We start from the raw sequence: 12,905 nt of genomic DNA on the forward strand, positions 1-12,905 counted from the left end.
AAAAGGATTCAAGCCGAACTTGAAATATTTTTTAACTTCTTTTACTTCTTTGAACAAAACCACGAAGATAATTCGTGACAATCGATAACTTGTTCATCTCAGCTAAGATTTCTTGATTTAAAATCATGTTCTCGGGGCCGTGGCCAAAAAAATAACGACTGAGGCAATGTGCTCGGTAAACAATGATTCTCTTCCTGGGCATTTTGCAGTGATTTACTTTTCCCTCCAAAAAAGATACAGCAGAAACGAAAAACAATGACTGAGGCAAGTGCCTCGGTTTGCCTCATACTCACTACGGACCTATTTCTCTCAATTAAATGAGAGAAAAAATATGAAAACCTTGGGAGAATTAAGCGCAGATCTCTGGGTATCTGCTAACAGTGTACACACCTTCTATCGCTCCCTTTAATGCTTCAATACTCGGTTCGATGGTTTCCAGTGTTATCTGGAATTCCTCCTTTTGTAACATGGCTTCAAGGCGAAGGCTGTAGCTGTTAGAAACGACGAGATATTAAAAACAGTCACTGCAACATTTCTAAATCCACAACAACGACCTGATACAGAACAAATATCAAGAGATTTCATTTCTTTGAAATTAACTTCTCAACTCATTAATAATTGATAAGTTTAAACAAAGGAAATCACGACCGTGACAGTGTTTAGATGTGTGATCGCGATTAGCACAGATTTTTACAATTTTATTTCTCCGTTTTCTGCTAAGTTTTAGTTTCGATTGGGACGATACATGTAGCACTTAAGACAGCCTTTGACCACATTTCCAAACATCTCAAAGTTCGACAAAAATACTCCATCGTATTTTCAGCTCTCTTCTCAGTGTTTGCAAATGTGGTGAAACACGGTTTTTCGTGTTTGATAGATTACTTCAATATATTCTTACCCAGGGATGGAGACCAGAGCCAAAAGAAACTTCTCAGCTGATCCTAACTGCGTTTTATCTCCGGAAAATCCTTTAAGCATTTCTCTCTGAGAACACGAAGGACAGTGATTATATGCAAATTTACTGAAGGGCGTTATTTTCCAAAGGATATATCCTACCCTATGGGTTGAAATATACAATAACTCTTCCATTTCCAAGATCAAAATATCAGTTCTCTTTAGTGATTGCCATACATCGCTTTCATTGTTAGTTATGAAAATTTGGTGCTTCATTTGACCTCTCTAGAGAGTTCGGTTATTTGAGGAGCGAAAAACCGCGAGTGCAAAGAAAGGAGAGGGGCTTGGGGAGAGGGGCGAAAGAGCGAAAGAAAGTGTACCCTTATTGATCGTTTTCTTTGTTCTCATCACCTATCCGTTTGACAATGCAATGGTATTGTAGAGGGAAATAAGATCTTGATATTTGTAACTGACCTCAGTGTTATCTGGTAGAATTTTGATGAACGCTTTCAGGACATCAACGTCAAAGGCCTTACTGTCTCCTTTGAGGATGATAGCAACGATTTCTTCATTCGTCCTGGCAGAAAAATTAGACAAAAAAAAACAAACAACATTTGATAACCGTTTGAAAAACGCAGGCCCATTGCTCTCTCCATTGCTGGGAGCTTTGCTAACCCTAAATAAAAAACGTTACGCCAACTAATGGATAGTGTTAATCCCTTGAACAGCCAAGGCCTGGAGGCACTATGGGAGTAAAGCGTCTTAGACCCTAACCAGGAGTTATTTGGCCTCCGCACGCACCTGTTGCTCTTTGTTTGGAAAAGGAAATTAGAGGATGCTGAAAGACTTACTTTTTAAACTGCTTCATGAAAATATTAACATTTAGGCTCCTCTTAGGGTCGAGAAGAGTAATCTGCAATAAAAAGAAATCAAGAAATTTCCTGTCATCAATAAGACCGATTTGTCTTACAACTAAACCTTCTCTTGCTCAAGACATGACCCAGAACTAAATACTAGGTTTGTAGAGATACCCTTATGGCCCTAACTAATTTACAGATAGATTCCATGTTGTCGTGCGTCTGTTCAGTAATAGATCAAAGATGGATCACACATGACGCCAAAATTTGGTAAGAACAAAAAAATGGCACACGAGGTGTTACGCGAGTTAACGAGTTAATGTGCGAGAGAAACTCGAGGGAAAGTCTCCGTGTGAGCATTGTTTTTCATTCACCATTTGTTAAAAGACGATCAGTAAACAATAAGGTGCCCGTCTATCCTTACCTCTGAAGGTTCCTTCTTTTTAGATTCCGTCTTCTTGGCTCCCGCTTTCTTCTGACAAAACCACTCCTCCTCCAGATGAAAATCAGGCTGGATAACTTCCAGGGCAAGGACACGAGCCCACACACACGTCTTGCTTCTCTGTATCACGTGCGGGGGCAGTTTCTGCCACGCTAGGGATCGCATCTTACTCTTAGGCTTCACCGCGGGAGTGAGTGGACAGCTGTAACTCCGTTGCACATTCTGCTGGTAGCCTCGATTGACTCCAAACCCACCAGGCGGAGGGGGAGGGGGCACGCCTCCAGCTCCTGGAGGAGGTGGGGGTGGAGGAACCCCGCCCATACCGGGTAAAGGAGGAGGTGGAGGTGCCCCGCCCATCCCTGGAAGAGGAGGGGGCGGAGGCACTCCTCCCATCCCAGGTAAAGGAGGAGGCGGAGGTACCCCGCCCATGCCTGGAAGAGGAGGGGGTGGAGGTACCCCACCCATACCTGGGAGAGGAGGAGGTGGAGGTACGCCACCCACACCTGGAAGAGGAGGGGGCGGAGGCACTCCTCCCATCCCAGGTAAAGGAGGAGGCGGAGGTACCCCACCCATGCCTGGAAGAGGAGGAGGCGGAGGCACCCCACCCATGCCTGGAAGAGGAGGAGGCGGAGGCACCCCACCCGTACCTAGAGGAGGTGGTGGAGGCGCTGGAGGTGGAGGAACTCCACAATTTCCTGGTGTTGTTGTCTCCGTCGGAGGTGGAGGAGAGGCTGGTCTCCCGTACGGAAAACTGGTATCTTGTCCAGGTAATGGAGGGGGTGGAGGTGGGGGCGGTGGAGGCTGGGCATGGGTTGATTCTGCCTGACTCGCCACTACTTGACAATTGTCATTTAATGATTTTCCAGGGAGCTGTGTCGGTGTCGGTGCCGGTGCTGGTGCCGGGGGTGCATTGGATTCTCTAAGTTCAATAGCTACACTTTCCAGGTCTAGCATAAGATCAGGGCTGGACGACCGCTCCTCGGTTTCTTTGTTACTTTGTATAATGTCTTCAAGAATTTTAACAGACGAAGCAGGGGGTGGTGCTTCGTCAAAAAATGTCACTGGGCACGCTTCCTCTAATGCCGTGTCTGTGGCCGAGGCTTGAATTTCTTCAAACACCTCCTCTGCTACAACAGGTGTAGAATTGGGGCCGTCATCAGAGACGGAACGTACGCAAGCTGAACGCACATCTTCCGTGGACTGTTGAGCCACAGACATCCGCTGGCTCATGTTTTCATCAAAAGAATCATTTCGATCAGCACTGCGTTGTCTTGTAGAAGTCTCTCCATTTTCTAAGCCCACGAGTTCTTTCTCGCCGGCTTCCAAGAGAGCGTCTACTCGGCTGGCGCTTTCAAGGTTCACAGCTCGTTTGACGAGTTTCTCGATCACCTCCCAAACAGAGTCCGACACAGGCGAATCGTCTTCTATAAGAAGCAGGTTTTGCAGGATACTTAACAGGTTTACACCTTGAGGTTTGTTGCTGACCTAGTGCGGATGACACACAAATTTAAGTAAAGAGAAAGTCAAGGGTTACATGTTATTGTTGATACATGTTGAATGTTTCTAGTGGTCAGTGCGCTTAGCTACAACTAGCTAGTTCTCAGGCATGCCACTTAAACTGAAAGAAAGAAACATTTCAAATAAACATAATAGGCTCAAACATTCCAACTGGAGGGAGGCAAACCAGTTGGCTATTTACAAGCATGACCGAGGAGTTGAAATAGGGACTACCGGGAAACAATACCAGCTAAGTGGTCAGAGCGGGACTTGAACCCGCGCCCTGCGGATTTCAAGTCCGGCGCCCGAACCACTTGGCCTCGCTGCCTCTCAAAAGGGTAAGAGAGTTAATCCTTAAATAGGTCTTAATCCCGAGGTCATTCCACTAGAGTTTTTTTAGATCACCACAAAAATGCAGACGACAAAAGTGCAAAACATACCTTTCTAAAAAGGGCATGAAACACATCTAAATGAGAGGTAAGGTTAACCCCCTCCGGGGAACTCAGATCATCTTCATCTTCCAGTCTTTGTTCTTCAAACACATCAAGTTGAACCAACAACTCTTCATCGTCGTTATGCCTGTAAAGAGTCAATAAGATGAATAAAGTTTCTTCACTGCACAGCAGTGCTGAACCGATTTCGCAATAGTAAGCGTGCGGTACGAAATTATTCGTAGGGTAAGGATTTTCATTGCTTAGGGAACGTGTGCCTAATTAAGTTTTCAAAGAGCTCTGTTTTCAAAATGGTTTTTTTCCATCCACACGAAAACGAAAAGCTGGTGTTTTCAAAAAAGCTTAGTGTAAACGGTAGGCCTAATCGTAGAGAGAAAGCTCCGTTTTCAAATTTATCCGGCTGAGGGTGGACTGGGCTAGTGCTGTAGTATTTGAAAAACATTCGAAACTGGGCGCAGGGTACGGCAAAGTGCTATTAAACCAAGTCAACCAACCACGTTAAAGATCGGAAGAACATTGTGCCAGATGTTCTCTCTCAAGGAATGTGAAGTCTGGGTTGCGAGTTAAATTACCCCACACAGAATATTTCAGCAACTTCAATCTGCATCACCCCCGACAGTCACGAAATAAATTACTTATCTTTGTTATCTTGCGACCGACGCAGTTGGATTCTGAGTAGAACACAAATACTTCGTTGACAGCCAACATTTCACGCCGCAGAAAAAAATCAGTGTTTTAAAACTCAAACTGTAAAATTAAACTGATCACTTCTTTAATTCATTAAACTTCGCTAGTTATTCCAGAGGTCCCATCTCATAATTCGAATTCTCATTACTTGTTCACATACATTGTTTTTATGCTAGAATTGAGGATTTGGAGGCACATAAAGACAATATCCGCCAATTGATCATTTTCTGTATTCTCCTCATCTTTTAGTTTGAAAATGAACTGATATTGTAATGAGACTGAAGATGTTTATCAGTCATTGGTTAACCGAACTTGTGTACGTGGTCTTGTGGTTTTTATGCTTAATTTAAAACACAACAAGCGTGCCAAAAAATGTGTCAACGAATTCACTTCCTCATTGATACGCCTAAGAGTACTGCAAGTAAAACCTGAAACTAGTAGAACAGATGAATAAGATTGTCTGCCGGTTCGTCAGTAAAAGATTCGCAATTTTTACCGTTGGAAACAAGCAAGTGCAAGCTACATAAATCATCTGTCACTCAAAAAAGAAATATGGGAACCGTTGTTAGCATTAATATTTTCCAACTCTAAACATTTTTAACCTGTTATCTAATTTCTTACCTTAGATTACTCAGAATGTCCAATAGTCCCAGCCCTGTAGACGAATAAATCGGGGCCATTAAATTTCAACGAAACAGGACTCCATGCTGGTCTGCTTTCCACCCACAAAATAACCTAAAAAATGCTCTTCTCTCTCGGCATTCGGTGAGCAAACTCTATCCAAACAATTTGGCGATATCACGAACGTCCGTGGAAATAAAATACTCGCTCGTTTTCGAAAAATATGCGGTAACACCGCAAAAACGTTTTGTTGTGAAAAAACGTCCGTGTTAACAGCTCAATCTCACTTGCTAGTTCGCCAGGAATTGGATTCGTTGAGTCGAGCTTTGAATGTAAACGTTCTGTTTTTGTCCAATTGCGATAAATATTTAAACCACAAACATTTTATCCCTCAATTTTTTCTCTGCTGGAAACGTGACAGAGCCGAACAGTAGGAAGAGAGCTCGAACCAATTATTTTGGCAACATGCGAGCCGCGATAAGCGACAAGTGTTTAGAAAACAAAATACCGGGAGAATTGAAATGACAATTATATCTATTCAAATTCTGCGACGATCCCCTCATTTTCCAGTCGTTAAGACTTTTAAAAATAAAATTAAAGCTTGAAGGCTTCTTAAAATCTTCACAAGAAACTGATGTGTTTCTTGATACTGTCGGGCGACTGAGAAAATTCTTCGCTCTTCAAATGGTTTCTGTTTCCTTTCTCATTCTTGCCTATTCTAGTCATTCACGGGGCATAAATGTTTTGTACAGGCTGCATTCTCACAATAGGGCAAGTCTTTGTTAAGTAATATTTTCCTAATTAGCATGAGCGATTCAATTTCTGATCAAGCTACAAAAATATCAGTTCTAAATATTGAAAGGGCATGACACGATTAGCTGTCCCAAGAAATTTGAGCCCAATGCACTGAATACTTTTTGTGCTACGCGGGTTAAACACAACTCAACCCTGATTTCACAAAGAATGTACGCATTCACTAGCGCTTTTGCCACCAAGAAATTTTTGCAGTTTTTTAAAGCTAATTTCTCCTTAAATATCATACCCAAAGAGCCAAAAATTTCGCCAATTACTATGTTTCACAAGCTCTTTAAATTTTTGAGTCAATTCGAACCTAACATGATGCTTTCTCCACGTAAAGTCATATGTTAATATAAACAATAACGTCAGCAACGACTGCTCTATGGAGCAGATTTCACTTGAGTGTCGAAAGTAATTCGCATTTCCGCTAGTTTTGGTTTATCACGTTGGTGATTTGTTTAAAAATTGCGTCACGTTCTCAACCAATCAGAAGTAAAACCAGAACGAATCGTTACTCACTCCCACACGTTTTCCCGCGCTTTGCGTCCGCTACATGTAATTCCTTTGAATTTTGATTGGTTCCCTGGATTGCCTGTATCCTTTGTGATTGGCTAGAGTGATAACTTTGATTTTGGTTTTACCACACGCAGTTGAAAACTCTTCTGATGCTACTAGTTACAAATCTGAAAATTAAATGGAATCTTGTTGATTTTTGTTTGCTATTCTAAACGGTCTTCAGGTTTTTCACTCCAATATTGTGACAATTGTTCAAAATCAACACTATCTAATTTTGCATGAATTGTTCATGGCAGCGCATTATTTTACCGTCTTGCTTTTTGTTAGGTTGCAAGGGACGTCAATAATTTCATGATTTGGAAGTTAGCTATTCCAGCAAAGAAAAAATACGTAGCACAAAAACAGTGAATCAAATCCTGCTTTTTTTCTTAGGGATTTTCCCTCTCACCTGCAAACTCGTTCCGTAGTCTCACGCGCTCTTCAAAGTCTTCCGTAGCTATTAGTATGGTGTTAATGAAGGCCAGGCATGTGGTCATGTACGGCACAACTTCGGCATTTTTTAATTCGTTGATGATTAAGCTAAATCTGTATCTTTGTCCTTTGGTGAGCTGCGTTTTAAAGAGTGATAAAAACTGTGACGTTAGCACTAATGTACATTTCAGGTCCAATTAAAGCTATATTTAGCAAATAAAAATACTTACCAAAGACGAAGGATATTTTAAAAAATTCGAGCCTTACGCGAGGTTTCATCTACATTTCTTTTTTATATTTCTTTCTTTCTTAAAACGAATTGAAAGATTTCTCGCCGAACTAGAACCTAGCAATGAATTTCAGGGTCACTTTAGCGGGGTAATAACTACTTCGTCTACTTGTGGTTTTCCGGAGGAATTAATGAGGTTTTCTGGCCTCTGTTTGCAACATCTAGGAGTTAAAAGCGGCTAGGACTTACGATTTAACCCGGCAAAATCCCGTTTTGCTAGAGTTCTTCCCTGTAACTGACCAGTCCTTGGCTTTCTCAATTTCTAAGGATTCCATACAAGTGTTAATTACGAGTATAAACCTTATAAAATAATTGATGGGTTTCCTCATTCTCATTACCTGCCTACTTCACAGCCAGCGATACTGTAAGAGAAATTAGTTGATAATCCTTAAGCTAACACCTGTGGAGATCCAATCCGTCTTATTTCATAATTTTCCATTCTATGCCTTAAGCTCAGATATTTTGCGTCAAATTACCTTGTAATTCTCGAGAGCATCGATCGCCAGCTGATGTCCTTGGTTGGAATAAAGACACAGCGCTGAAAGGAGCTCGAAGACCTGTTTTTTAATCATAGTGTTGTTTGTGTCGAGCGCTGAAATCAAAAGAAGAGAAAAGTGAATAAGCTAGAGAGCCCTGCGTACGTTTTCACATGCTAACCTGGCGAGAAAAAATAACATAGTCAGTTAAAGAGAAAATAAATTGGGGAACCAATTACCCAACTCATTCCTTTTCTTTTGAATATGGCCTCGTCCACACTATAGCTTTATTTCTACAGTTAGGCCTACCGTCCACACTAATCCGTCAAGAAAACGGAGCTTTTCGAAAACACTCTTCAAACCGGGGGAACTTGAACACATCGACTTTGCGTTTTAGTGTGGAGGGAAAACGTTTTGAAAACGGAGCTTTTCACGATAATAATGTAATTTCCCCGACCGAGCTTCCTCAAACACAAATCCAAAATGACCGGTGATTGTTGCGTTTTCAAATTCCTCAGGCATAGTGCGGACGGAAAAGATTTGATCCGTTTTCAGAGTGAAACCTGAAAACGAAGAGTGAAATTCCTCCGGCATTGTGTGGACAGGGCCTAACACCACATACAAAATTAATAAACAGAGACAAACTGGTGGAAAAACTTATTTTTGGTATCAGTGCCAAGAGTACTCTCGCAAAAATACGTATTTTGTGTATTTTTAGCGCAAACAATAGCAATTTTTTATTCGTAAGTAAAACACTTATTACTCGGCACGCGAACTGCGAAAGTAACTTGTCAGCCAGCTAGAGTATTACTGAAAACTTTCTTTAAATCGGGTTTAATTAAAAACAGAGCGAAAACCACTGAGTCCTTCGTAGGCATTCAGAAGTTTTAATGAGACAAAGCACAATCTTGAAAAAGATTTTATCACTTACGTAAAATAATTGCTACAAAGAGCTCAGTAATTATCACTAAAATGATTCTCTCGTAAATTGAATTTTCCAGCTTATAAAAATGTCATTCAATACCCCTTAAAAATTTCCAGTGATGTATAGTTCTCTTTAAAAAAAATTCCACAATAAGACGTTCTTTTTAATTAACTTTTTTGGGGAAAATGGCACGGAATATAGTATTTTGATATTAAATTTCAAAGAGGGCGAGATGACATTTAGCTTGCAAATAAGAAACTTCTCGTCGACACAATAACTCTTTCAGTCATTAGCTTATTGGTTGCTTGAATGATTAAAACTCCTCTTCAACAGACACGTGTAGGACAACAAAGACCCACAATGAGACATTTGAAATTAAAGTGTCAAGACACGCGACAAAAAAGTACACACTCCTTCATATATCAACCTCACTTGGCAATGTTCAGAAAAGCAATCATTAAAGTCACTAAAATGAACACTAATGATAAACAATTTTTGCACGAGCCAAGAACGAGAAAGAATTTTATGATTTTAGTTTCCCAAAAACGAAAAAAAACAGAGCCACTTTGTATCCTGCGTTTTCGCCAAGGGTTTCAATTCCTTTTACAAGTTCTCAATGATAAAACACTCGCTGAAACAAAACTCTAATTATGTGCTTCTCATTTCTTTCACTGCGTGAGAACAAGTTTGAAATTTATCAAGTGTTTCAACCCAAAGTCAATAAAAACTGGTTAATTACCAAGCGAGGGAAAATTTCTGACATGTTTTGGAAAACGGAGACATTTATATCAAGAAAAAAAAAACGTCTTTCTTCCCTCATGTTATGGAAATAATTTACGAGTTTTGTAGACGCAACAATATTACTGTAAATGAGAAAAGTTATGATGCTTCGCAGAAAGTCTGTTCTGTAAATTAATCACTCTTTACAAGATGGCCCCTCATCACGTGAGATTCACAAAGTCATGTATCCACGACACAAAAGAAACACCCTACCTAACAGAAATCGAAGATCCGCTTGCGAGTAATTTGTTGGCAAAATACCCTTGTGTTTCTTATTAAAAAAATATAAATATTCTTCATTGAGGAATATAACATGAAAGCTAACCTTCAACAAGGTTCCTTACTAAAGTGCTGTTTTGTACCATTGAATCGAGCCCTTGTTTAGAATTCATGACTGCTTTGATGCAATTAACACATTCAAGTTGCAGAAACGCCTCGACAAACGCCATTCTTCCACCTCGACTTAATCTTTCCAAAGCTTGAAAGAGCACTTCCATACCACCTTCAGAGAGAAATTCCGCGATCCATTCCGGGGAGCTTGTTTGAAGTTTTGTCTTGAGTCCCGAGAAATTTCGTAGACACGAGGAACTGAGCAGTCGAACGCAAAGCTCGGCCGAGACATCGGTGGAAATGGAAAAGTTCTCGATTTGTTTTCCATCAGTGGTGCAGTTGAACTGCTGGCGAACTACAGTCCACCTCTTCGCCACTTTAACATTGGCCATCACTGATAACGGAGTTGGAACAGCGAGCAATAAAGTTGCCGCAACCAACCAAAATATATCAACAACCCGTTTGCGGTCAGCGAAAAAAACCCTTTCAAAGTCATTAACCACCTCCAAGAATGCTATAGATTTTATAAGACTTACTAGTTCCTCCGTAACAATTAACAACGTTAACAAAGTCTCTCGTGTTGATATGACATGTCATCGGCCCTTGTAGCAATAAATATACTCGGAATGATTAAAACTTGCCACGCAACCCTTGCCTCGAAACGATGTTCGATAATCTTGATGCACGCAAAAAAAAATTCGGTTCGTTGGCGGATGAATGGACTCCGTCCAAGTTATCGAGAGGCGAGACAGAATTTTTAAAATAAAGTGCAAACAATCGCTTGCAGACGTCGCAAATTGAATGGTTTGTTAATCATTTAGCCAGTGCTTTTACAGTAAAAGACCCAAATTGTAATTACAGCAGAATAGTAAATGAGCCACCCCAACTGACTTGAATGTCTCCGTTGACTTAAAGATATGGAGATTATTTAAAAATAAAGGAAGGAATTATTCTTCACAGGTTTTGATATACAGCGTCTTGTTTTGATGAATTTCAAGTCTTTGAAACTATGAACATTTTAAAAGCGTGCATTCTGTGGGGTTCCAACTTTAGACTTCTGAAATGATTTGAATAGGTATGTCACATAATACGTAATTATTTATTTCAAATAGAAAGCATTTATTTCGTGCAGTTGCGAAATAACGACGGTTGTCTTGTAATTTGTCGCCCTTCGCCCAACTACTGAGATTAATTTGAAGAAAAAAATTTCAATATTTTTGAAATGACATTTCAACAGTACACTATGGATGTCTTATATAGGAAACACCATTTACTAAATAAATGATTTTTAACTTCCTCCCCCTGGCGTAGACGGTAAATTGAAGTTTTGCAACTGAAGGCAACCGTCAAAAGATTCTAAAATTGTGGAAAGTAATGACTGCTTTTGACAGTAGGTTGGTGCCGGAGCGCTGGGAAGAGAGGGCCGCGAAAAAGGTAATGTTGCAATTTGCATCAATTAATGCTTTCGTGTTATTTTCGAACCCTCGACCGGCCAACACGGATACATCGTAAATTGCAGTAACATTTCCAACGTATTTTTACCCCCAATGTTCGTCTTTTGATTAGTTGTTTTGGTACTAGACAACAGAATGTACAAGATATTGCAAGGGAAACTAAGGGATTTTGCCCATTCTGCGAAATTTTATAAAGAAAGCATACAAATGCCGTACACAATATAATTCACGCAAGAAACGGACAAAGGCGTTTCAAAACCCATTCATCATATTCATTAGAAACGTTTGTTGCACTGATCACTTGATTCTAACAGAACTCTTTAAAACAAACAAGTTAATAGTTTGAGCATTACTTTAGAGTGAAACCTTTAAAAAACAAAGGGTATGTTACAAGCCGTATGCTAATCTCTTGTTAATGGCTCATTGAAACTCAATCCGAAAATAAGCTCTCATTCTTAAAGCGATTTTTGTAAAATTACTTTAGAAAGATCGGCACAGACCGAAAAAGAAAACGGGTTATGTTTTAAATGGAATATAAAAAATACTTTGGCTTTGTTTCTATACATGTAACAGAAACTCAGGCAGTTTCTGAACACATTGAGAATAACTCTGAACTACTGTGGAAGCAGTTGTCTACGCGAAGCCTATTTTCCACAACACGATCGTTTGGCTTTTATCCTCACGCACTCATTTTCATATCTTTCTGATGTCAAAATACAGTGCTGTTTTCTATTCAGCTCAACACACAATAGCTAGGAACAAGTGCTGTGCCTCCATACACAACTAAACTACGATATAATTTAAACCATAGCACATCGAAACTTCTCTTTCCTTTTTGACCAGCGCAAATTGTAGCGGTAAGGGCGACCCATTCGTTTCATAAGGATTACATCGTCTAGTTGAATCAGGAAATGTGTTTTGCTACGAGAATTGACTGTGAACGTCCTTTACAGAAGGTTTTGCTTGCAGGGTGTCTTGGTGGATTTGTTATCACGCAAACAAGTCCAGTCAATCTCTTTGCAAATGGCAACACAAAGTTCATTTGTTATCATATCGGCCAGTATTGTTTCAAGCACTCAAATTTTACATTTTTCCTTTTGCCTTTAATTATTGCATTCCTTGGCCGACGCGAACACGTCAAAATAAACTAAATCGAAAACATAAAATAAGACCGAAACTAGATTCAGGACTTACTTAAATGGTTCTTCAACCTTATTTCTTTCTGAACTTGAAGAAAACAAACTGAAACCGCGATAGCGAGAACACATTTTTAGGATATGAGCTGGGAGAGCACCATTATCTCGTTTTTAATTAAACTGATGCTGAAACGAATTCTAAAGTTGGTTCGTCGAGGGAGGCGTCAATAAAATGGCTTTAAAAATGTTGTCAATTCTATGACAGGTTTTTAGAGTTCTC

The 12,905-nt window shown here is 40.1% G+C and overlaps 1 protein-coding gene across 1 annotated transcript in view; it reads right to left on the reverse strand.

Annotated features, from left to right (window-relative positions):
* LOC145496488 (inverted formin-2-like) overlaps window positions 1-12,905 on the reverse strand; it is a 28,733-nt gene that overhangs the window by 8,210 nt on the left and 7,618 nt on the right. Inside the window, 9 exon segments of the mRNA XM_081476171.1 lie at window positions 391-491; window positions 899-984; window positions 1,369-1,471; window positions 1,746-1,807; window positions 2,176-3,678; window positions 4,131-4,269; window positions 5,451-5,484; window positions 7,213-7,372; window positions 8,001-8,116. Of these exon segments, the coding sequence (XP_081332297.1) occupies window positions 391-491; window positions 899-984; window positions 1,369-1,471; window positions 1,746-1,807; window positions 2,176-3,678; window positions 4,131-4,269; window positions 5,451-5,484; window positions 7,213-7,372; window positions 8,001-8,116 (2,304 nt within the window).

This window comes from Orbicella franksi, chromosome 9 (genome assembly GCF_964199315.1).
Source record: "Orbicella franksi chromosome 9, jaOrbFran1.1, whole genome shotgun sequence".
Taxonomy (NCBI): Eukaryota; Metazoa; Cnidaria; class Anthozoa; order Scleractinia; family Merulinidae; genus Orbicella; species Orbicella franksi.